The sequence below is a fragment of the Sus scrofa genome, chromosome X (genome assembly GCF_054392235.1).
Source record: "Sus scrofa isolate SSC_HxYL_T2T_F1_AM1 chromosome X, Sscrofa_HxYL_maternal_Yorkshire_Landrace_v2.0, whole genome shotgun sequence".
Lineage (NCBI taxonomy): Eukaryota > Metazoa > Chordata > Mammalia > Artiodactyla > Suidae > Sus > Sus scrofa.
The window spans coordinates 132,684,911-132,711,499 of record NC_139401.1 but is presented as its reverse complement, the minus strand read 5'-3'; the positions used below and the strand labels follow the sequence as shown (position 1 = coordinate 132,711,499).

At 44.7% G+C, this 26,589-nt stretch overlaps 1 protein-coding gene across 6 annotated transcripts in view; it reads left to right on the top strand.

Annotated features, from left to right (window-relative positions):
* CD99L2 (CD99 molecule like 2) overlaps window positions 1-26,589 on the top strand; it is a 79,207-nt gene that overhangs the window by 39,179 nt on the left and 13,439 nt on the right. For all 6 annotated transcript variants that reach the window (XM_003135466.5, XM_003135467.5, XM_085006778.1 and 3 more), the window contains 4 exons: window positions 9,195-9,245; window positions 16,729-16,797; window positions 16,928-17,008; window positions 19,484-19,549. In XM_003135466.5, the coding sequence (XP_003135514.1) occupies window positions 9,195-9,245; window positions 16,729-16,797; window positions 16,928-17,008; window positions 19,484-19,549 (267 nt within the window). The remainder of the gene's footprint in view (window positions 1-9,194; window positions 9,246-16,728; window positions 16,798-16,927; window positions 17,009-19,483; window positions 19,550-26,589) is intronic.

Below are 26,589 nucleotides of genomic sequence, written 5' to 3'. Positions count from 1 at the left end.
CTAAGAGGTGGGTCAAAAAACAAGATATTGCTGCACTTTATGTCGGAGCATCCTGCCTTTGTTTTCCTCTAGGAGTTTTATAGTATCTGGCCTTACATTTAGGTCTTTAATACATTTTGGGTTTATTTGTATGTGTAGTGTTAGAGAATGTTGTGATTTCATTCTTTTACATGTAGCTGTCCAGTTTTCCCAGCACCACTTATCGAAGAGACTGTATTTCCTCCATTGTATGTTCTTGCCTCCTTTGTCATAGATTAGTTGACTGTGGGTGAGTGGATTTATCTCTGGGCTTTCTATCCTGTTCCATAGACTTATATAACTGTTTTTGCTCCAGTACCTTACTGTTTTGATTACTATAGCTTTGTCACATAGTCTGAAGTCAAGAATCCTGCCTGATTCCTCCAGTTCCATTTCTCTTTGTCAATATTGCTTTGGCTATTTGGGGTATTGTTGTGTTTTCACACAAATTTTAAAATATTTTGTTCTAGTTCTGTGAAGAATGTCCTTGGTAATTTGATATGGATTGCTTGAATCTGTAGATCACCTTGGGTAGTATAGTCATTTTTGACAATATTAATTGTTCCAGTGCAAGAGCAGAGTGTATCTTTCCATCTGTGTGTGTCATCTTTGATTTCTTTCATCAGCGTCTTATAGTTTTCAGAGTACAGGTCTTTTGTTTCTTTATGTAGGTTTGTCCCTAGGTATTTTATTCTTTCTGATACAATGGTAAATGGGATGGTTTCCCTAATCTCTCTTTCTGATTTTTTATTGTTAGTGTATAGAAATGCACTTGATTTCTGTGTATTGATTTTGTGACTTGTAACTTTACCAAATTTATTAATGAGGTCTAACAGTTTTCTAGTTAATGTCTTTAGGATTTTCTGGGTATAGCATCAACGCCATCTGCAGACAGGGATAGTTTTACTTCTTCTTTTCTAATTTGGAGTCCTTTTATTTCTTTGTCTTCTCTAATTGCCGTGGCTAGGACTTCCAAAACTATGTTGAATAACTGTGGTGAAAGTGGACATCCTTGTCTTGTTCCTGATCTTAGCAGAAATGCTTTCAGTTTTTCACCATTGAGAATGACATTAGCTGTGGGTTTGTCATATATGGCTTTTATTATGTTGAAGTAACTTCCTTCTATTGCCATTTTCTGAAGAGTGTTTTTTTTTTAATCAGAATTGAGTGTTGAATTCTGTCAAAAGCTTTTTCTGCATCTATTGAGATGATCATATGGTTTTTATTCTTCAATTTGTTGATGTGATATATCACACTGACTGATTTGTAGATACTGTAGAATCCTTGCATCCCTGGAATAAATCCCACTTGATCATTGTGTATGATCCTTTTAATGTATTATTGGATTCAGTTCACTAATATTTTGTTCAGGTTTTTTGCATCTATGTTCATCAGTGTAATGACCTGTAATTTTCTTTTCTTCCTTTGTGGTATCTTTGTCTGGTTTTGGTTATCAGGGTGAGGATGGCCTCATAGAACGTGCTTGGGAGTGTTCCTTCCTCTGCAATTTTTTGAAAGAGTTTTAGAAGAATAGGTGTTAACTCTTCTCTGAATGTTTGGTAGAATTCAGCTGTGAAGCTGTCAGATCCCAGACTTGTTTTTTGGAAGTTTTTAACCTCACAGTTTCAGTCTCAGTGCTTGTGATTGATCTATTCATATTTTGTCTTTCTCCTTGGTTCAGTATCAGAAGGTCGTGCCTCTGTAAGAATCTGTCCGTTTCTTCTAGGTTGTCCATTTTATTGGCGTCTAGTTGCTTATAGTAGTCTCTTAATGATCCTTTGTATTTCCTTTTTTTTTTTCTTTTTATGGTTGCACCTGTAGCATATGGAAGTTCCTGTGCTAGGGGTCGAATCAGAGCTGCAGCTGCAGGTCTATGCCACAGTTACAGCAACACTGGGGCCGAGACACATCTGTGACCTATGCTATAGCCTGTGGCAACGTTAGATCCTTAACCCACTGAGTGAGGCCAGGGATTGAACCCACATCCTTACAGATACTTCGGTGAATTCTTAACCCACTGAGCCACAACAGGAACTACTGAAGCTTTCATATTTCTGTGGTGTCAGTTGTAACTTCTTTTTCACTTCAAATTTTATTAATTTGAGCACTCTCCCTTTTTTTCTTGATGCGTCTGGCTAAAGGTTTTTCAATTTTGTTGATCTTTTCAAAAAAACAGCTTTTGGTTTTTCTTGATCTCTATTGTTTTGCCTGTATTTCATTTATTTCTGTTCTGATCTTTATAATTTCTGTCTTTCTCCTAATTTTGGGCTTTGTCTATTTTTCCTTCTCTTGATGCTTTAGGTAAGGTTACATTGTTTGAGATTCTTTATCCATTCATCCATTAGTGGAAACTTAGCTTCTGTGTCTTGACTATTGCAAATAATGCTGCAATGAACATGGCAGGGGTGTGTGCGCACCAATATCGCTTTGAGATAGTGATTTCATTTCCTTTGGCTGTATACCCAGAAGTGGGCTTTGCTGCATCATAGTTCTGTTTTTCATTTATTAAAGACCCTGCATACTGTTTTCCATAGCAGCTGAACAAATTTACTTTCCCACCAGTGGTGCATTAAGGCTTCTTTTTCTCCACATCATCACCAAAACTTATCTCTTGGCCAACAGCCATTCTAACAGGTGTGAGGTGATACCTCATTCTGCTTTTTATTTGCTTTTCCTTAATGATTAGTGAAGTTGAACATCTTTTCATGTACCTGCTGGCTGTTTGTCTTTCTTCTTTGGAAAAAATGTCTTTTCAGGTCCACATGCAGGAGATGGCTAGTTGCTAGGGACCACTGATGTGTAGCCTATTTTTTAATGCGGTCACTTATTTTTTTATTGTTAAGGTTTAAATGTTATTTTGGATAATATTCCTATATTAGGTGTGCCTTTTGCCAGTATTTCCCCCCAGTATGTGGCTTGTCTGGTCATTCTTTTGCCAATGTCTTTTGCAGAGTAGAATGTTTTATGTATTTATCTGTCTTTTTGTCTTTTTAGGGCCATACCCGCAGCATATGGAGGTTCCCAGGCTAGGGGTCGAATCAGAGCTGTAGCCGCCAGCCTACACCACAGCCATAGCAATGAAGGCTCTGAGCCACATCTGTGACCTACACCACAGCTCACGGCAATGCTGGATCCTTAACCCACGGAGCGAGGCCAGGGATCGAACCTGCAACCTCATGGTTCCTAGTCAGATTCGTTAACCACCGTGCCACGATGGGAACTCCAGAATGTTTTAATTTAAATGAAGTTGAGTTTATCAGTTTTTTCTTTCATGGATTGTGCCTTTAATTGTATCTAACAAGTCATTTGCCAAACCTGAGTCATCAAGATTTTCTGCTATATGATCTAGGAGTTTTATCATTTTGTTTTATGTTTATGTATGTGATCCATTTTGACATTGATGCCAGACATTGGACACAGCACCAACAGATGAAAAGATATGCTCTGTTTTTGAACTGGAAGAATCAGTGGTTATTAAAGTGGCTGTACTACCCAAGGGAGTTTACCAGTTCACTGTAATCTCTGTCAAAATACCAATGGCATTTTTTCACGGAATTAAAACAAATGATTTTAAAATTTGTGTGGAAACATAAAAGACCACAAATAGCCAATCTTTAGAAAGAAGAACAGAGCTGGAGGACTCGGACTCCTTGACTTCAGACTATACCACAAAGCTACAGTCATTAAAACAGTATGATACAGGCCCCAAAACAGAACAAAGATCAGTAGAACAGAATATAGAGGCTAGAAACAAACCCACACAGTTGTGGTCAATTACCCTGTGACAAAGGAGGCAAGAATATACACTGGAGAAATGACATCCTCTTCAATGAGTGGTGCTGGGAAAACTGGACAGCTGGATGTAAACCAATGAGATTAGACCATTTCTTCACACCATATATAAAAATAAATTCAAAATGGATTAAGGATCTAAAATAAGACCGGAAACCATAAAACTCCTAGAAGAAAGCATAGTCAGAACACCCTTTGACATAAATCACAGAAATATTTTTTTGAATCTGTCATGTGAGGCAAAGGAAACAAAAGCAAAACAAACAGGACCTAATTAAACTTAAAAAGTTTTGCACAGCAAAGGAAACCACTGAAAAAATGAAAAGATAACCTACTGCTACCTATTTTGAGTTAATACTGATGAAGAGTGTAAGGTCATTTTTGTGCATGTGGTTGTCCAGTTGTTCTAGCACCATTTGTGAAAAGAATTATCTTCATTGTGTTGCCTTTGCTCCCTTGTCAAAGACAATTGACTGTATTTGAGTGTGAGTCTGTGTCTGAACTATACTACACTGTCTTGATTACTGTAACTTTTAGTAAGTCTTAAAGTTGGGTGGTGTCGGTCTTCCAACTGTGTTCTTCAGTATTGTATTGGCTACTTATTCTGGGTCTCATTCCTCCCCACAGAGACTTAATCAGTATGTCAGTGTAAACCTAAGAATTGGTTTGTCAATCACCAAATCATTTTCTGACATTTTGGTTGGGATTGCATTGCATCTATAAATCAAGTGGGGAAGAACTGGTATCTTGACAGTGTTGAATCTTCCTATCCATGAACATAGACTCTCTCTCCACTTAGTTCTCTTTTGATTTCTTTCATCAGAGTTTTGTAATTTTCTTTATATAGATCTTGTGCATGTTTTGTTAGATACATCAGGTATTTATGTAGGGGGTTGGTAATATAAATGGTGGGATTTTTTTGTTTCAAACCCCATTTGTTCATCGCTGGTACATAGGAAGTTGATTGACTTTTGCATTAACCTTATATCCTGCAACCTTGCTGTAGTTACTTCCTAGTTCCAGGAGGTTTTTGTTTGTTTTGGGCTAGGCTCTGTGTGTGTGTGGATTCTTTTAGGTGATCAATGTCCTCTGCAAACAAAAACAGTTTTATTTCTTCCTTCCCAACCGTTACTCCTTTTTTTCCTTTTCTTGCCTTATTGAAGTAGCTGGGACTGCCAGTATGATGTTGAAAAGCAGTGGTAAGAGGAGACATCGTTGCCTTGTTCCTGATCTTGTACAGCTTTAGTTTCTCACCCTTAAGTATCATGTTAGCTGTAGGTTTTTTGGTAGATATTCCTTATCAAGTTGAGGAAATTCCCTTCCCGTCCTAGTTTGCCGAGAGTATCCCATTCTTTTAAACAACTATAGAAGATTTCGTTGTACTGAAGAACCACATTTCATTTAACTGTTCTTTGATGAGCACGTGGTCGGTTTCCATTTCTTTTTGCTTTTGTAGGCAGTACTGCTATGAACATCCATGTACATACCTCTCTGGGCAGATGTGCAAGTCTTTTTCTGTAACAGGTACCTAGAAGTCCAATTGTTAGGTTGAGAAATATGCATATTTAAATTATTTTAATTCTTTAAATGTTGAAACCATTACAGACCTGCAGGAGACTTGCAAGTACAGACAAGGAACTTTGTTGGCTCCCCTAACAAGTTGAGGATATTAGTTACCGTGGCCTCTCATCCCTCCTCCCACAGCATACTTGAGAATGCATTTCCTACAGACAAGGGCATCCCTTTGTAGATCATCAATGGAAGCATCTGAATAAGGAAATTAACGTCGATCCATTAATAGCACCTAATCCTCAGACTGCAAGTTCCACCAGTTGTTCCAGTGATGTCTAGTCCAAGGAATTCCCATTTGCTGTTCACCTAGATTTCCCAGTGTTACTATATTTGCTCTGGTTTGTGTGTGTATCTCCAAATGCTTTTTTTCCTGAATCATTTCAGAGTCAGTCGCAAACATGATTACCTCTTGCTACTTCAGTGTTCATTTCCTACAAACAAGGACACCCTCCTCCACTGACTGTAGTACATCCATCAAGATCAGGAAATTGACAGCGATTCGGTATTACCATCTGGTCCAGAGACCTCGCTCAGATTTCACCGATTGTCCCGGTGATGATCTTGATAGGCTCAGGATGAAATCCGGGCACAGCTGTTGGATTTAGCTGTCGTGTTTTCCCCTGAGCTCAGGGACTACAGTCTCTCAGTGCTTGTTGTTCAATACGGAAAGCTTTTTACCTCATGTTTTGTCTAGCGTATGGTTGTTTATGATGGGAAGGCTAATCTGATACACCAGTTATTCTATCTATCATAGCAAGAAGCAAGAGTACTTTTGAATTTTAGAAACTGGGTTATTAAGTGTATGACTTTTATTTTCTTGGTAGATTTTCCCAAAAAATATTACTCTTTTCCTGTTTAGAGATCTGAGTCTTGAATTTTATCTTATCTTAATATTGCCACATCTGCTTCCTTCCTATTAGCATTTATCTGGTACATATTTCTCTCTTATATATATAACATATATATATATAGTTTTAGGTGTATATTTTGTCAACAGCATACGGTAATTTTTATCCCATTTACCTCTTGATAGGAGACTTCCTCTATACTCACTTTTAACTGTTAGGATGGTACATGTTTTTATGCTGAAGTCCATGTTGTCTTTTTAACATGTTTTTCTTTTCTCTGTTTGGTGACACTTGTTGAATTTTAGTTGTTGGCATTGACCCTTTCTTTCCTTTTCTCGTCTCTTCTTTTTTTTTATGGCCACATTTACAGCATGTGGAGGTTCCCAGGCCAGCCACAGCTGTGATCTAAGCCACAGCTGCAGCAACACTGTATCCTTAACTCAGTGTGTCAGGCCAGGGATCGAATCCACAACTCTGCAGTGACCCAAGCACTTAAGCCACTGCACCACAGCGGGAACTCCTTTTTTATCTTGACTGAGTTAGAGGTTATATATCCTATGTCTCCTCTTTTAGTGGTTACCCTTATTTTATTATTATTATTATTATTATTATTATTATATATATATATATATATTTTGTGTGTGTGTAGGAAATGGATTTTTATTGTCTTTTTGGGGCCGCACCTGTGGCATATGGAGGTTCCCAGGCGAGGTGTAGAATCGGAGCTGTAGCCACCAGCCTGCACCACAGCCACAGCAACTCGGGATCCAAGACTCGTCTGTGAGACACCCCATAGCCATGCCAGATCCTTTACTCCCTGAGCGAGGCCAGGGATCGAACCTGCATCTTCATGGATGCTAGTCAGATTCCTTTCCACTGAGCCACGACAGGAACGGAAATGGATTTTTAAAACTAAACTTTTTTAGAGCAGTTTTAGATTTATAATGCAAAGCTAATGGGGTTCCCATGTGCTCTACAACCGGCTTCCCTTGTTGTTAACCTCTTGTATCAGCACGGCACGTCTGCCACAATCAGTGACCCAACGCGGGTAGTCATTAGCGCAGTCCGTACTCTGGTCCAGATTTCCTTAGTTTTTACTCAAGGACCTTTTTCTTTGGCTCTTCGGGCTGTGCCAGTTTCTCAGACTTTGTTGTTGACGCCTTTGACAGTTTTGAGGCATACTAGTCAGGCGTTTTGTAGGATCCCCCTCCCTTGGAATTTGTCTGCTGTTTTCCTTGTGGTTAGAGTTTCGCTGCCCTGGGAGGAGGAGCACGCAGGGACCAGGGAGTGAACTGTCAGCGTGGCTTATCCCTGGTACTGCCACCCTTGCTCGCCGGGCCGATGTAGTGTGTGCCAGGTCTCTCCATTCTGAGGTTGCTTTCTCTTCCCCCTGCCTTCTCACGCTAATCTCGGAAGGGACTCGACGTTTACGGAGCGGGGACTTAGGCGTCACCTCCTTGAAGGAGACATATCTGCATGAATTCTTCGAATTTTTCTATTCTCTCCTTCTTATGTTTTTGTTCAGTTATTTATATCAGCATGGACTCATGGATATTGAATGAAGGAATGTTTTTGCTTTTTAGCGCTGCACCCGTGGCACATGGGAGTTCATAGGCCAAGGGTCGAATCAGAGCTTCAGCTGCCAGCCTACACCACAGTCACAGCAGTGCAGGATCCGAGCCGCCTCTGTGACCTGTACCACAGCTCATGGCAGCACTGGATCCCTAACCCACTGAGCAAGGCCAAGGGTCAAACCTGCATCCTCGTGGATACTAGTTGGATTGGTTTCTGCTGAGCCACAGCAGGAACTCCCAGGGTATTTATTTTATACTTGAGTTCTTATCCAACAGCCACTTTATTTTGTTGCTTAAATTGTCTCAGCTTTAGCCACTGAGAACTCTTTCAGTTGGTCCTCTGCCCCTTCTGACATATACCCACCAATATCAATATTTTTTTCAAAGTACTTCCTATCACTGTAAGATGCTCCAAGCTCATCCAGATATTTCCTGCCTCAATTCTAGAATCAGCAATCTCTCCAAGGACGTCTGGTTCCTTTTATTAGAGGTGGTACTTAGAACCCAAGATCTGGATGCGGGGTGCGTCTTCATCGCTGCTGGGATGTTGTGGCTTCTAGGCCCTTTCATGTAACAGAACAAGGGAATGTGTGTCTGCGTACTAACCCACGTGTATACACATGTGTATGACTGTTTCAGTGTGTACCCGTCTATATATATAAAGCTAAACATGATTCATATGGAGGTCTCCAATTCTAATCCAGTATCACATGGATCCTTCCAACCTTCTCGTATCTGTCACCTCCCTCTCCAGTAGTGAGAAGGCTGGCTTCTGTAATCTGCTGTCCATTTGGTTGTTCAGTTTCAGTGTCCACGCGTAATGCTCTGCTTGAGAGGTAATGTATATGCTGGGAAACTCTGTGCTCGCTTAGAAGGAATGAAAGCGGCCAAGTTCAATAGCAAGCAGGGTTGGGCAGGGGGGGTCCATGTCTGCAGTTGCATTCTCTTGTGAGAAGCCCTTCCCCTGAGCTTTTTTGGCTATGTGTGCTCAGTCACAGAGACTAGTCTGGATGTAGGTGTGAGAGCTGGGCTGGGGTGAAAGAACGTGGCTCATTATTAGCGGAGCTTAGGGCTCCAGGATTCCCTGTTGCAAAAATCATACTATAAAGACTGATTTTGATACGATGGTAATTCATGCTTCATGCAGTTGAGCCTTCAGCCTTCCAGTGGACTGAAGTCTGGGGTGGTGGTGGTTGTTTTGGTGGCACTAAATTGTTTATGGAAGGATATCTATCCGTTGTATCTTTGGGTGGCTTCAGCTGATTTCTTTTTGTGGTGTTACCTGCATGGCCCTGTCTAAAGGGAAAGGACCATGACGAAAGTATTTCACTATTATTTTGTTTTGTGGAAAGATAGTTAAATTTAATTTTTTTTTTTTTTTAATTTTTAGGCTCCGGGGACAATGATGATTTCTATCCAAGGGAAACGTCCTCAGCAAAGCGTGAGTAGAAAAGCAAACTATTAAAAGCAAATAATGCTGCTTAATATATGCATCCATTCCAAATACACGTTAAAGCAAAGCAGCAGGTGGTCTGTATTTCACTTGATCAGATATAACATGGTTATCATAAGTTGCATTATTTAAAAGAAAATCCGAATATTTAAAATCCTTAGCTTCCTTTGTGAAGAATACCAAAAATGTTTAATAACTGATGCAAGATTTTCTCGGGCTCGAGTCATAGCCTTTACTGGGGTGACTTGCCAGCTTCTAGCTCAGAAAAAGATACTTTGAAGTGGGTAAGGGAGTTCTTTCTCCTTTTGGATCTTTTTATAACAGCTCTTCTTCAAATGGTATCTACATGTAATCTCTCAAATGCTCAGCTTTGTGATCAGGTTCGCTTTAATTTTTTTTTTTTTTAAAGAGAGCAAAAAAATGTAAACTGTTCTTTTAAAAATGCATACATGCTTAGAAAGTCAAGCTGGTATTCCATTCGATCCCGCCCCTTCCTTCAGCACCCGCTCCCATCCCCGGAGGGAAGCGCTTAAGTCCGTTTAGTTGTCTGTGCTGTCATGTCCATCTGTACACAAAGATTGTTTGTTTTATAGAACATGTGTAGGGCTTTTTTATTTCGGTTGTATGCATATTACTTCACAACTTTAAAAAATTCAGTATGGATTGAAGACCTGAGCGAATGTATCTATAGCTGTATTAGTCTCCTCTGTTACAGCAGCCTGTAACAAAGGACCACAAACTGGCCGGCTTAGAACCATAGCAATTTGGAGTTCCCTGGTAGCCTCGCAGTTAAATTCATATAACATAAAATTAAGCATTTAAAGTGAACACTTCAGGAGTTCCCTGGTGGCCTAGTGGTTAAGGATCTGGCATCGTCCCTACTGTAGCTCCAGTCACGGCTGGGGTGCACGTTCGACCCCTGACCCAGGAACATCTGCATGCCATGGGGTGTGGGCAAAAAAATAAAAAGGCTTTATTTAGAGATGGTCACATACCATACCATTCGCTTGTTAAAAATGTACAATTCAGTGCTTTGTAGTATATTCGCGTGGTTGCGCACCCGTCACTCCAGCCAATTTTAGAACGCTTCCATCACCGCAAAAGAAACTCTGTGCCCTTTCCTCACTACCCTCTGATCCCCTGCTTCTCCCCGCTGTCCCCAGCCCCTGGCACCCACCGATGTCCTCTCTGTCTCTGGACTTCCCTGTGCGCACATGTCAGTGGAGTCCTAGCTGTGTGGACTTAGGTTTGCTTGCTTTCGCTCAGCAAACAGCTTCAAGGTTCATGACGTTGCTTTCAGAATTTGCTTTCTTTTTTGGCCACTCCATGGCATGTGGAGTTTCTGGGCCAGGCCAGGGATCCGATCCAAGCCACAGGTGTGACTTAGGCCTCAGCTGTGGCAAAGCTGGATCCTGTTTAACCCACTGTGCCAGGCCAGGGATCCAGCCTGCATCCTGGCGCTGCAGAGACGCTGGCGCATCCCATTGCGCCACATTGGCGAGGCCTGCTTTCAGAAGTGCGCCCCTCCCTCTCCCCTGCTTTCACTCCCTCCTCCCTTCCTCTCTCTTCTCCCCCCATCACTCCCTTTTTCCTTCCGTGTGTAATCATCTCATGGGGGAACCCACTTCTGCTCCTGCCAAATCAAGCTGCTTCTGGGTGCCCTGATTTCCACCAAGTGCCATGGCACCGTCGTTGAGCCACATCTGGGGGTGGGGGTGGGGTGCTGCCCAGCACTGTGGACTGTTTGCTGGCCGCACACACTGCAGGGCTGCGCTCCTGGCAGCGTTTGCTGAGCCTCAGAGGCGCCTTTCGAAGCTTGTCGTTTTGAGCACGGCTTCCCAGAAATAGATGCCTTTATTTTAGGAGCTCGCAGCTTTGATGCTGTTGCCCTACTCCTCGCATTCCTTGATGAGTCGCTACGCTTTTCTCCTCTCAACTACGGATGATAATAAATCCCGTTTAAAGGCTCGCAACAAGAAAATCTGTAGTTAATAGTATCTTAAAAAGTCCCCCAAACCAAAGTCACGTTCTCCGTCAGCGCAGGCTCAGGCTCCGAGCGCCTCGCGTGTAAGGAACACTCTCTCTTGGCCGGGCACCTGCAGATCTCCCGAGAAAGCAGGGCAGAACTCCACGCAGCCTAGGGATCCAGCGGGTGTGGTGCGGCTAAGGATAGACGTGTAGATGGATGAAACAGAAGTGAGAGTCCCAAAATAAACCCTTAACCTCTACGTTCAGTTGATTTTCGTTAAAGCTAAAAAAACAAATATTTTTACACAGGAGCCGTGTGAGTCATATGGCGTCTACGCTAATATTACATAAGTGGCCGTTGCTTTTCTGAAAGTTGCTCAAATCATGGTTTCACTGATAGAATTTCTTTTTTCTGACTCTACGTGTCACCATAATATAAGATACGCGTAAAGAGCCTCACGTAGACAGGTAAGTTCACCGTCTTCATTTTACAGGTGCAAAGTCAAATGGAAATTACTGATGTAAAATTTCTCTAAACTGACCATCTAAAGTTCAGAACAGTACTCACTGACAGCAGGTGCTCACTGGTGGCTTCCTTACCGTAAAAACCCATCCCCTGGCGTATCTGGCACATCGAAGCGTGCAGTCGTGTCCCCAAAGGAGTGAGTCCCCAAGGAGTGAGTATGATTGTTTTAACAGAAAGACCTTCCATCGTCTCAGCTTCCCTCTCTCCTCAAACCGAATTCTGGTAGATGCACACTCTTCCCTCTTTGTAAATAACTGATGGAAGGAAAATTCACATAATATAAAATGAGTCCTTTTAAAGCAAACAATTCAGTGGCCTTTGAAGACATTGCCATTAGCGAGTGTCCACCACCTCTGTCCAGAGCGCCCCAGTCACTCACCAGTCCGCTTTCTCTCTCAGTTGATCTCTCCTGGCTCTTTCATACAAACAGCATCATATGACGTGTGACCTTTGCTCTCCGGCTTCTTGCACATACGCATAATGTCTTGGGGGTCCATCCGCCTTGGAGCACGTATCCGTGTTTCATTCTTTCTTTATGCCTGAGTGATCCTCCATTGTCTGGATCCATCACCCTTTTATCTATTCATCAGTTGATGGGCGTTGGCCTGTTTCCGCCTTTCGGCTGTTGTAAATGATGCCCGCATGTATACGTACTTGTTGGAATGCCTGTTTTTCATTCTTGAGGGCATAGACCCGAGAGGCGCATCACAAGGTCTTGTGGTCATTCCACGTTTAGCTTTCAGAGGAACTGCCGACCGTTTTCCACGGTGGCTGTACCATTTCACATTCCCGCCAGCGCTGTATGAGGATTCCGGTTTCCCCGAACCCTTGCCAGCTTCTTTCCCTTCCCGCCCATCTCCAGTTTTGCGCCCTTTGAATAACTCGACGTGCGTTTCCCTCTCCCCCGAGCCCCTGGTGCCCCCCGTTCCACTCTCTGTGAATTTGACAATTTTAGATGCCTCCTAAAAGCAGAATCAGGTAGTATTTGTCCTTTTGTGTCTGGCTTACTTCATTTAGCATAATATCCTCCAGGTCCATCCATGGTTGTTCCAAAGGTCTGGATTTTCCTGTAAGGCTGAGTAATATCCCTTTGCCTGTGTATACCATATTGACTTTTGTTTTGGCCGTGCCTGCAGCACGTAAAAGTTCCCAGGCCAGGGATCGAACCTGCACCACAGCAGCCACCCAATCCGTTGTAGTGACAATGCCAGATCCTTAACCCACTGAGCCACCAGGGAACTCCATCCCACATTTTCATTGCCCCTTCTTGTTTCCATATTATGGCTTTTGAGAATAATGCCGCAATGAACTTGGACACGTGGCTACCTCTTCAAGATCCTGATTTCATTTCTTTTGGATGTACACCCAGAAGTAGGATTGCTAGATCGAATGGTGGTTCTTTTTTCCATTTTTGAGGACCGTCCATCCTGTTTTCCATAGTGGTTGCACCATTTCCCGTTCCCACTGACAGTGTACAAGCATCTCACATTCTCATCAACACATTATTTTGGGTTTTTTTCTTTGTTTTTTTGGTTTTTGTTTGTTTGTTTGTTTGTTTGTTTTTTTATAGCAGTCATCCCAACAAGTGTGAGGTGATGTCTCATGGAGGGTTTTTGTTTTTTTTTAGGGCCGCACCTGTGGCATATGGATGTTCCCAGCCTGCGGGTCAAGTCAGAGCTGCAGCTGCTGGCCTACACCACAGCTCATGGCAACATCGGATCCCTGACCCACTGAGCAAGGCCAGGGATCGAACCCGCATCCTCAAAGATACTAGTTGGATTTGTCTCTGCTGTGCCACAACGGGAACTCCCTCATTGTGGTTTCGATGTGCATTTCCCTGATAAGTAGTGCTGCTGAGCATCTTTTCAGGCACCTGTTGGCCACTTGTATGTTTTCTTTGTAGAAACGTCTAAGTCCTTTGCCCATTTTTTCATGGGAGGATGGTTGATGTACAGTATTATGTAAGTTACCAGGGTACAATTCAGCGACTCACAAGTTCAAAAGTTCCACTCCAATTCTAGTTATTAGAGAGTATTGGCTGTATTCCCCGTGTTGTACAATATGTCCTTACAGCTTGTCTTTTTTTTGTTTTGTTTTGTTTTGTCCTTTTAGGACCGCACCTGCAGCACATATGGAGGTTCCCAGGCTAGGGGTCGAATCAGAGCCACAGCCACTGGCCTACACCACAGCTCACAGCAACGCCAGATCCTTGACCCATTGAGCAAGGCCAGGAATCGAACTCTCAACCTCATGGTTCCTAGTCAGATTCATATCCACTGCGGCCCGACAGGAACTCCTTTGTAGCTTGTCTTGTACATAATAGTTTGCACCTCTTAATCCCCTTCTCTATCTTGCCTCACCCCCTTCCCTCTTCTCACTGGTAACTACCACTTTGTTTTCTATATCTGTGAGTCTGTTTACTTTTTACGCTTACAAGTTTGTTGTATTTTTTATATTCCACATATAAGTGATATCATACAGTATTTGCATTTCTCTGACTTATTTCACTTAGCATAATACCCTCCAGGTCCATCCATGTTGTTGGAAATGGCAACATTTCATTCTTTTTCATGGCTGAGTAGTATTCTATTGTATATATACCACATCTTTACCCATTCATCTGTTGATGGACTTTGGGTCGCTCCATATCTTGGCAATTGTAAATAATGCTGCTGTGAACATTGAGGTGCATGTATTTTTTTCTCAAGTTTTTGTTTTATTTGGATATACACCAAGGAGTAGAATTGCTTGGTCATATGGAAGTTCTACTTTAAGTTTTTTTGGAAATCGCCATACTGTTTTCCGCAGTGACTGCACCAATTTACATTCCTCCTAAGAGTGTACGAGGGTTCCCTTATCTCCACTTCCTCACCAGTATTTCCTGTTTGTGTGTGGGGTTTTTTTTTTGGAGGGGGGGGTCTTTTGTCTTTTTAGGGCTATACCCATGACATATGGATGTTCCCAGGGTAGGGGTCGAATCAGAGCTGGAGCTGCCAGCCTACACCACAGCCACAGTTACGCCAGATCCGAGCCACGTCTGCAACCTACACCATGGCTCATGGCAATGCTGGATCCTTAACGCCCTGAGTGAGGCCAGGGATCGAACCTGCATCCTTATGGACGCTAGTTGGGTTTGTTACCTGCCAAGCCATGGCAGGAACTCCCCTATCTGTGTTCTTTTTGATGATAGCCATTCTGACAGGTGTGAGGTGGTGTCTCATGATTTTGATTTGCCTATCTCTGTTAGTGATGTTGAGCATCTTTTCATGTGTCTATTGGCTATCTGCATTTCCTCTTTGGAAAAATGTTCGATTCTGTCCACTTTTTAATCAGGTCTTTTGGAGTTTTTTGATGTTGAGTTGTATGAACTGTTTATATATGTTGGATGTTAATCTCTTATCAGTCATACCTTTTGCAAATATTTTCTTCCATTCAGTATGTTTTTGTTTTGTCGATGGTGTCTTTGCTGTGACATAAGTTTTAGTATGTTGTATTTTTATTGTCATTCATCTTTATATATCTGGCAGTTTCTCTTGTGATTTCTTCTTTGACCCATTGTTTATTAGGAGTGTGTTATTTAATTTCCATACAACTGGGAGTTTTTCAAATGCCCTTCTGTTAATGATTTCTCTTTGCATTCTTTTGTGGTCGAAGAACACAATTTGTATGATTTCAGGCTTTTACAATATATTGAGATTTGTTTTACATCCTAGCATGTGGTCTGTATTGGAGAATGTTCCATGTATAATCGAGTAGAATGTGTTTCCTGTCTGGGGGGAATGTGTTCTCTAGATGTCTGGTAGATCTAGTTGGCTTATAGTGTTGTTCAAATCTTACGTCTCCTCATTGTTTTTCTCCCTGTTCTGTCTATGATTGAAAGGATCATATTGAGATCTTCGGCTGTTGTTGAATTGTCTGTCCTTCCCTTCAGTCCTGTTGTGTTTTGCTTCATATATTTTTGAGTTCTGTTGTTAGGTGCACATATGTTCAAGATTTTATATCTTCTTTCTGGGTTTATCCTTTCTTTATTATAAAATGTCACTCTTCATTCTGGTAAACAATTTTTGTCTACAGACAGTTTCATCTGCTAGTAGTATAGCTCCTCCAGGAGCTCTCTTTTCATTGCTGTGTGCATAGCCAACCTTATCCATCCTTTTACATTCAACCAATTTCTGTTTTTGCCAGGGTTTTTTTTTTTTTTTGGAATAGCTCATTAATTATTGAGTGATTGCTGTGTATAAAGCTAAACATGTTTCATCTCTGCCTTTCCTATTAGTAGTTAAATTTCATTTCCCTCTACTACTTCTAACTGTAGAAACGGCATAGCCCCATTTTTTGGCTTTTTAATTTTTCTTTTAATTTTGCTTAACAGCATAGTCTTGATGTTTAAGAAAAGAATCTGTTAGAAGACTCCTGCATGGCATGCCATGTAATTGATATGAAAGAAGCCTATAATTTTAAAGGAATATGGTTGAGCTGAAAGGCCTAATACTACAGCAGCAACCACACTTATATAAACTATTTTGTGGTGTTATAACCACTTTCAGCTTATAAGACATTCCCGTACCCTACTGGGGACATAACGTCAGTTCATCCCCGGGCAGTATTATCTGTGATTGTGGTGCCAGGTTGAGAGTGGTGGAAACCAAAGCTGAGAACTTTCAGGGGTTATGCTCAAGCTCTGGACCTCCTTGACTCACACGGCCATCTCTGGCAGATCTGCACTCAAGCCCCAAACTGCCAGGTCAAATGTGGGGTCGCGTCTCCCTCCCTACCCATTCTCTAAAGAAAAGGGAGCAGAACACATCTGATCTAAACCTGCTTACATCTCTTCATCATCCTCAGAGTGACTCTTCGGAGGCCTCAAGGACCAAGACGGGGTGCTGTCCTCATGCTGTGACTTCCCTGAGCCGTGCAGTGGCTCCTGTATTTTGTTCCTAAATGCGCTCCCCTTGCTGTCCCCCTCCCCTGTTTTAGAGAGATGGGACCGCGTCACCACGACAACCAAGAGACCTGGAGTGACCAGGGCTCCAGCAAAGCCTGCAGGTAACACGGCTGCTCTGAGGGAGGGCACTGAGGAAGGACCCCGTGGAGCTCCCTGTGGGGCAGTGTCTAAATGAGCTACCTGTAATTTAACCAGTTGACTCTCTCCTTTATGTTTTGGCGCCCCCTGAAGGCAGTGATTTTGACTTGGCTGATGCCTTGGATGGAAACGATCAAGACGATGGCCGCAGGAAACCGAGTCCAGGAGGAGGAGGTGAGTCACAGGCCAGTACTGTAGCTTCTCAGCTACAACAGCCACAGAGCCACTCCGGGCCCAGCAGAGCTGGGGGCACTTCAAGGCCCGGGAGAAACCCCCAATGACGGTTATCAAACAGCGGTCCTCAAAATTAGGGACTTTCTCAAGGGCTTTTGGTCACGTGGGTTGCATCGATCCAAGTTTGCCATCTTTCAAGTTAAAACCGAAAAAAATTAATTTCAAATGAACAAGAAACCCATACATATTAGCATAAATGGTCTATTTTATAAGAAATAACCATGGCGAGATAAAAAGAAAATTTAGCGAGGAGAGTGGCATCGTTGTGCATTTTTGCAAATGTCTCTAATGTCTGTATCTCAGTGGAAGAGCTGGACTCTCACATCTGCTTCTGGACTCCGTTGTGACATGTTGTTATGGTTGATGCATACGAAGGAAATCCGGCCTCATATCGATACGCAGTTGAGAAGAGGAAGACTATTGTAATAGCCTTTTCATGTCATTGATTCGTGTAATTTGCCTTTGGTAAGACGCCCATACTCGACCAGTGGCTGTGTCTTAGAGGTTAAGTACAGTGGGGAAGGTGAAAGTCTATCTCCGGATTTTCCACCCTCGATTTCCTTAAACCCCACAGGGTCTCTCTCACACTTTTAATGGAACTTTTACCCATTTGTGGTTTTGCGCATTTGTGCTTTAGTCATTTGGAAAGTATGGATATTCTGAGGTCTTTTGAACTTCGAAATAATGCCATATTTCATTCTGAAAAACCCTAATTCACATTTGTTAGTATCACCAGCCAGCTCATTAGAAAAAGTCACTAAATATTGGGAAGCTGTTAAGCTCGCAGGGGTAGATACAGATTTTTCCCAATTCTGCTTTTTGTATGAAATGTGATCTTTGGCAACAAGTGCTGCCAGTGGTTTTTAAGTGACAGCCTCATTTCATTCATTTGCGGGAAAACATCCGCCAAATATTCAAAAGCCACCGTAGCCAGAGTCTGCCCATGATTCTTTCTTTCTAGTTCTTCCATGACAGAAAACAGCTAAGACAATTCAGAATTGAAACCACTGGAGTTCCCTTCATGGCTCAGCGGTTAATGAATCTGACCAGGATCCATGAGGATGTGGGTTCAATCCCTGGCCTCGTTCAGGGGGTTATGGATCCAACGTCGCCGTGAGCTGTGGTGCAGGTTGCAGATGAGGCTCAGATCTGGCATTGCTGTGGCTGTGGTGTAGGCTGGCAGCTGCAGCTCCTATTCCACCCCTAGCCTGGGAACTTCCATGTGCCACAAGTGTGGCCCTAAAAAGCAAAAAAAAGGAAAGAAAGAGAAACTATCGCAGATGAGCTTTGTTGACTCAGCTATGGTACCTTGAATGGAACAGAGATGCTTTAAGCACGCCTTCCATTCCATCACCCAGAATATTGAAAGGGGTGGTGTATCAGCGGTTGAACTATACTAAAAGCACCTTTTCGTGTCTTTGTCTTAGTTGTCTTTGCTGCGTAACAGAGTGTCACAAACAGCGAGTGAAGATGATACCCTTTTGTTATCTCACAGTCGCCTTTGGCATGGAGTTCAGGCGCAGCTAAGCTGGGTTTTCCTTTCGGGGCCTCACACAGCTGCAGTCATGGCGCCATCCAGGCCTGGGGTCTCGTCTCAAGTTGGGTTGTCTTCCAAGCTCATGTGATTGTTGGCAGAATACCATTTCCTTGCAGTTCTACAACTAATGGCTGTTTGCTTCTTTAAGACAAGTGGGGAGTTCCCCTCGTGGCTCAGTGGTTAACGAATCCAACTAGGAACCATGAGGTGGCGGGTTCGATCCCTGGCCTTTCTCCGTGGGTTGAGGATCCGGCGTTGCCGTGAGCTGTGGTGTAGGTCGCAGACGCAGCTCGGATCTGGCATTGCTGTGGCTCTGGCATAGGCCAGTGGCTCCAGCTCCGATTCGACCCCGAGCCTGGGAACCTCCATATGCCGCGGGTGCAGCCCTAAACAGACAAAAGACAAAAAAAAAAAAAAAAAATTGGGAGGGAAACAGAGCCCAAAGGGGGGTGGGGGAAGGGCAGGGGGAGTGGGAGAGGAAGGTGACTCTACCGCCTCCAGTGTTTGAGCCTGGGAAGACCTCCGCCCTGTTAGAAAGGGCTCACTCGGTCCCAGGGCCCCCCGAGGAAAGCTCCCTTTTGATTAATGCCAAGTTAAATTGAGGGCGTAGCTTAATGACCCCTGCACAGTCCCTTCACCTGGGTGTGTGACAACCTGAGCGCGGGTGGCGGCCGTCCCTGTCCCGGCCCCGCTCGCACGCACAGGGACGGGGCGCTGGGGGGTGTTCACTGGCGGAGGGGATCTGGGGGGCGGCTTGAGGGTTCTGCCGGCTGCACTCCTCAAGGACACTCTTAGGCGACGTTGGACAATAGCCACCACCAAATTGCTTGTCACTGAGAAGTGTTCTTTGACATTGAGATGTGTTCTGTTTGCTCCAGGTTTTTCGGACAAGGATCTTGAAGACATCTTAGGGGGCGGCGAATACAGACCTGACAAGGGTAAAGGTAGGAGCTCGGATCTGGCCAGACACCCCGTTCTCGTTAAAGATACGACCCCACAGCGGCCAGGTCGCTGGGGCTCACGGTGCCGGGGAGGGGGCTCTGTAAGCCCATCGGGTGGCTTTTCCCTAAACCAGCTGCTGCAGGGGATGCTGTGTCCGTCGGCAGAGGCCGCCGGCTGGGGCCGCACCGGTTCCGGTGACCAAAGGTCAGCGGACTCGCTGGGAATCGCCCTCCCGACCCGGGGAGCCTGTCCCTCTCAGGCCGGGGAGAGCAGAGCGCATGCTAAGGAGGTTTCTCAGAGGCCCAGAGCAAGCCAGACATCTGGTAAAACAGCTTTTTATTTTGAAATAGTCTCACTCACAAGACGTTGTTAAAAAAAAAATAAATTGTTCAGGAGAATTCCTATCCACCCTTCACCCAGCTTCCCCTGATGATACCTTTTTTTTTTTTTTTTTCTCTGCTTTTTAGGGCCTCACCTGCAGCATATGGAAGTTCCCAGGCTAGGGGTGGGTCGAATCAGAGCTACAGCTGCCAGCCTACACCACAGCCACAGCAACACGGGATCCAAGCCATGTCTGCGACCTACACCACAGCTCACGGCAACACCAGCTCCCTGACCCACTGAGCGAGGCTGGGGATTGAACCCGCATCCTCGTGGATACTAGTCGGATTCAGTTTCCACGGTGCTACAACGGGAACTCCCCCCGATGGTATTTTACCCTAACCACAGCGACATTGTCAAAACCAGCAAGTTGACACCATTGCAATATTGTTATTAAGTCATGTATATAGCCCTTATTCAGATTCCATTAGATTTTGCGGTGTATGGAAGTTCCTGGGCCAGGGACCGGATCTGAGCCACACTTGTGACCTATATGCCACAGCTGCAGCAACGCTGGATCCTCAACCCACTGCACTGAGCCTGAGCTGCTGCAGTCAGACTCTTAAACCACTGTGCCACACTGGGAACTCCGAAACCTTTTATCTGAATATATTGTCAAGGTCTGATCCTAGTGTGGGGGCAATCTTAGCCAGACGTGATGTGACAAACTAAGTTAAGCTTATAATTTGTTATTGTGACTTGGATGTGTCAGGATTATACCTTGTCGTTGGGGGTGATGCATTTTGTGGTGATACCTTGTTGTGGTTGTGACTTGTGGTATGGCTGTGACAGCAGCTTACGAGCGCATCTGGTGTAAGCCTGCTACACGCCCCACGGTCCAGGCTGCGATGCTGGCATTTGCTCCTTTTGTGCAGGAACCGTGTGTCTTTCACACGGGAACAGTGTCATCTTCCGATGAAAGGATAGTGTGTGGTCAAGTCTGTCCTTCATTTTGAGTCAAAAGCTCTAAAAACCTCTTGATGAAACTCACAGGTGTCGGGAGAACATGGACCATTTAAAGGGCAAAGCTAGCAAATGAGCCAATTACTCCCGGGTGACAAATGGTATTTCCAGAAAGGAGCAGTGGTAGTGTGTGTGAGCACGCACACAAAGGAAGCGTGAGTGACACGTCGAGGGGTTTCCTTATTAAAAGTACATGTTTCAGCAAGGAGGAAGTGTTAGGAAATTCTCTAATTAGGCTCGTATTTGAACTTCTCATGTACAGAGTAATCAGTTGTTAGCTAAGTTATACCATCTGTCATGATAGGCGTCAGTAACGGAAAATAGAAAAAAATCCCAGCAAAAAATACAAAAATACAGTGTGACATTGAAACACAGTTATGGTAAGCTCACGATGAAATTCTCAGACACGACCTTTTATGCAAACGTGCCATTGACACGTATGAAGATAAGACATCACATTTAAATAAATGATCTTCAGCATAAAAATAATCCTAATTCATGCATTTTCTAACCTTGGGTTTTAGGCACAGACACTCCAAAACTCTAGTTGGGTCTTTTTGGGGGGCGGGGGAACATGAAGTTCCAGGGCCAGGGATCCAATTGAATCCACAACAGCAACCCAAACTGCTGCTGTGACCATGCTGGATCCTTAACCCCCTGCACCACAAGGGAATTCCTGTATTTCTGAAATATGTCCTCAGTTATATATTTTTTCTGGAGAAAACATTTCTAATGTCCCTGTAGGCACCCCATGTTTTGCATTTTCACTGACTGAGATGCCTGAGCCTAGTCAGTTGCAGCTCCTCTTTGACCCCTCTGTGGTCTACACCCTAGTGTATTCAAGCCTCTACTCTTCTTCCCCCAGAGTTGCCCTCTGGTCCCCAGTGACTTCTTGGTGGTCACAGCCCTCTGTCCCATGTGACCTGTGCAGAATTTTACTTGAGTGACCACCTCCTCCTTCACATTCTCTCCTCTTGGTCTCATCCCCTTCTTTGTAAACACTGTTGCCTGCTGGGTCTCTTTCCTTGGGTGTCCAGTTTCCTGTGTTAGTCTCTTACCCACTGGAATGGAAGGGTATTAGAAACCAAAGTCTGGATGTTGAGTGTATTCATTAGAAGGATGTCGCTAGTTCTGTGCCCTCAAAGTGAGCAGAAGTAGGAAATGGGGAAGTATATGGGTGTATTTTAGACCACGTATACATAAGTATCTATCAGCATCTGTATGACCTTAAACTTGAGTTCCTACTTAAGCCCTTTGGCAGTCGATTGCAGTTGGAGACATGTTGTAGTATTCTTTTCTAGCTTATCTGCAGCTTCCTCCTCTGACAGTGAAAAACCTACCATCCATCAACTCGTTGCTTATTTGACCAGTTCTGGTACTGTTCATGATTCGCACAATCAGAATTGTTAAGCCAAACCCCTGAACAACTTCACAGTCTAGTGCTCGTTTTTCTTCTTTTGTCTTTACCCGACCGTTTCAGTCAAAATACCGTTTGTTAAAAGTTACTTAGACAGCTCCTTTATTCACCCTCTGTTCCGTGCAGTTATGACCTATGTTTATAATGCAGGTGCATTTGTCACAGTTGGCATTACAGCCCGGGATCCCCTACCACCCCAGTTACTGTTTCACTTTGTTCTTTGGCTTGCGTACTTTAAAGGGCACTCTGGTATATGCAGTTGTGTGGGTTTTTACAAATGCACACAGTCACGTGTCCACTACCCAAATACCATACGGAATAGTTCTGCCACCGGAAGAGTTCTCCTGTACACCGCTTTGAGACACAGCTCCTCTCTCTTTCCTCAACCCTAATCTGTTGTCTGTGCGTGCAGCCACTAATGTATTTATCGTCTCTATAGTTTTGCCTTTTCCAGAATGTCATAGCGTTGGAATCCCATGTTATGTAGCCTTTCCAGATGGGCTGCTTTCACTGCATTGAAGGGTTCTCCATGTCTTTTCATGGCTTGATAAGTCCTTTCTTTATCGCGGCAAGTAGTATATTCCATAGTCTGGATGTGGCACAGCTTATCCAGTTCACCTATTGAAGGACGTCTGGGTTGCATTCAGTTTTTGGTGACTATGAATCAAGCTGCTGTAAACCTGCAGGTTTTTGGTCCATATGGGTAAATACTTGGGTGTACGATTGCCGGGTCATGTGGGAAATCGGTGTTTAACTTTACAGTGAATCCCCCGCTTTCCTCTAGAGTGGCTGTACCGTCACTCCTGTTCCACGTCCTCATCAGCAATTGTCACCAGTCGGGCTTTTTTTTTATTTGAGGCATATTCTAAGAGGTGCCTGGGGGTATGTCATGGTTTTTTCCTCTGTATTTCCCTGATGGGAAATGATGAGCATCTTTTTATACTTATTTTCTATTGTTCTGGAAAGTCTGTTCAGGTTTTTGTTTGTTTGTTTGTTTTGCCTATTTAAAAAATTAAGTTTGCGTTTATCAGTTGTATTTTCAGCCTGGATATCAGTTCTTTATCAGGTATTTGACTTTGAAAATATTTTCTCCTAGTTTGCGACTTGCCTTTTTGTTAATAGTTTTTTATCAAATAAAAAGGTTTTTTATAAAGTTTGGTTTATCCTTTTTTTTTCCTTTTATGGATCATGCTTTGGTGTTTAAGAAGAACCACATTCATGAATATTTTTCCTTACGCCTTCTTCTGAGAGTTTTATAGGTCGAGCTTTTACATTTAGGCCCTTGTTCTGTCTTTCGTCTGTAGACGGTGTGCAGTAGGGGTCCACCTTTATTCTGTTGCATGTGTATATCCAGTTGTCCTGGCACCACTACGACGGACCTTTCCCCACTGAATTGTCTTGGCTGCTTTGGTGAAAATCAACACGCCATAAATGTGTAAGAGTTGGTTTCTGAACTCTCAGTTCTGTTCCACTGATGTCTGGCCCGCCCTCTCAAGCCCCTATGGTTATCTCGCCTCTCCCTCTCATTTGCCCCTGAGACGGCGACATTACTGACAGCGCTCCAAGTCCCGTTTCGTTTGGCAGGTGCAGTGCAGCGGCTGGCTTTCACGGCTTGCCTGCCTCTCTGCAGGTGAACGAGCTGCTGAAAGGCCCGGGAAGAAGGGGAGATGAGAGCAGCCCTGGGAAAAGGCCACAGATTCCAACTCTCGGCACAGGCACTATGCCCGTCTCCTGAAGGGCTGTCTTTGGTTGTCCAGGATTATCGTTGCTTTTTGAGAAGAAGATTTGCTGACTGCCTCATGCCCGAAGTCCTCTCCCCTAGTACCTTTTGAATCTAGAATATTCTTTCTCTTTGCCCTGCCCTTCGAGCCCAGGCCCATATCACCGCTCCTTGGGTCATTGTCTTAATGCATCTGTGAAAACCTGTGAAGGGTGCGCATGAGGTGTGTATGTTACCGAATTTGACCTGGAATCACGAGCAGATGTGGAACTCGAGGGTACGGTGTATTTAGGGGTGAAGTGTACTGATCTCCGAGGAGTACTTTGAAATGCATCAGAAAAATAAGGTGGGACCGAGAGAGGGCTGGATGGACATATGATAAAGCAAATGACATAAAATGTGGAGTTTCTGTTGTGGCTCCGCAGAGACAAACCCGACTAGTGTCCCGGCCTCGTTCCGTGGGTCAGGGACCCAGCGTTGCTGCGGGTGTGGTGTAGGTGGCAGACACAGCTGAGACCTGGCGAGGCTGTGGCTGTGACATAGGCTGGCAGCTACAGCTCCAATTTGAGCCCTAACCTGGGAACGTCCACATGCCACAGATGCAGGCCCCCCCCCCCCAAAAAAGTAAAGTGTTACAGACCCCAGATGGTGGGTATGTGAGTGTCCACCGTGCAATGTTTTCAACTTTTTGGATTATTTGAAATTTTTCTTAATTGTTGAGAAAAACTTTTTTTCAGAAGCCAAAAAAAGTCTTTAATGGCTCCCACTGCCTACAAGATAAGTTCAAGGCCTTTACCCCGTTGGCATACCTGCTGCCCGGCCGGCCTGCCAGTTCCTCTTATCGCCAAACATGCAGACCACATGCTGCAGTTCCAGGGCCAGGGATCAAATGCACGCCACAGATGTGACCCAAGCCACTAAAGTGACAATGCTGCAACCTTAACCCACTGTGCCTCCCTTGTGTGTCCCTGGCCACCCCAATAAAAGCTTTGCTGAAATGCGGGGGACCAGGACGGACCGAACACCCGGCTTTGGTCTCTGCCCGCTTGCCTCCCCCACCTGATTGGCTAGGCTGACCACCCTCTGGGCCGTATTAGTGATGCCATCCTGGCATAAGACGCTTTCTCCAGGACTCCAAAGGGGGCCGTGAGGGCGGCGGGGCAGCCTGTACGCTTGCCCAGGTGACCGCTAGAGGTCAGGTGATGAGTTGGGGGGGGGGTCCCCAGAAGCCTGTTGGTAAAGCCGGTGCCTCAGCTGGTCTTCCTCAGGTCCTTGCTTCTGCCCTCAGTTGGGGAAGAACCTGGCGGGGCGGAGGGGATGTCCTTAGCGCCCCGATTGCCCTTCCTGCTGCCTTGGTCACACAACTCTTGACAAGCTGGGCTGGGCACGGGGATCAAGCTTGGAAGACAGCGAGCGTCATCATCCTGCCTGCGTCCTGCCTGCTGGACGGTTTGCCCCGCTTGTTGTCTCTGAACCGTCCCTGAACTTCTGGGTCTGCTCAAGGCTGGCGTCTTGGGGACCAGCTCGTTCTAGTGGCCGTCCTCGGGGCCTTAGACGGGAGCAGGTGTCTTTGGGGAGGGCCTGTCTTCTGCCTCAAGTGCAGACGCTCCCTGTGTCTCAGAGGACACCACGAAGGGAGGAGCCCTGTCGGACCTTGTCCTTGGAGGTCGCTTTGCAGCCTTGCTTTCTTCGTCGCATCGCCACCTCCTGCGGCCACCCAGCTGGGTTCCTCCGTTCTGTGCTGCTCATTTCTAATTACTGCGGGCTCACGACGTGGAAAATACTGCATCTTTTTTTTTTAATCAGGAGAGGAAATCTAATATCAGAATCTGGCTGAGCACCTCTTTCCTCCCAGCTGGGAGTCTTTTTTTTTTTTTTTCCCCGCTGTACAGCATGGGGACCAAGTTATACTTACTTTTTATTTTTTATTAAAGTACATTTGATGTATAACGTTCCTTCAATTTCTGCTGCACAGCGAAGCGACGCAGCCAGACGTCCCCTCGTTCCTGTCTTTATCCCCTTTCGTCATTTCTAACCCGGGAGACCGTGCGGTTCCCCGTGCGGGACGGCAGGACCCCATTGCTTCCAGATGGGAATTTTTCAGGCCCAAAGCATGCACTTCTTAAAAACAGAGTCAAGAGTCAAAGCCTGTAGTTCTGAAGAGCTGCAGACACTGTCTTACAGGTATTTGGGCCTCATGCCGGTGTCGGAAGTGTCCCCACGGGTGAGGCGGGACCCGTCACCTTTAGTGCCCGGGGGTAAATGCGAAGCCGTCCATTCGCTGTGGTCAGTTAGTTGACGGTAACTTCGAGCGCTTTTGCGCTCCAGACGCGGGACCTCGGGCTTTGAATCCCTCCCAGGGCTTTGCTTAGACGGCTTCCTCGGCGCTGCCCTCGCCCTGCACGTGCCTGGACTCGGCACACTGCTTCGTGCCCCTGCATCTTCATTCTCGTCGTTTCTCTTGTGATGGCACGCACGGCACCAGGGCTCCTTACTGAGTTTAAACTTTATTTGGGAAACAGTTACGTACCATTTACCATTTTAACCATCGGAAGCGTACG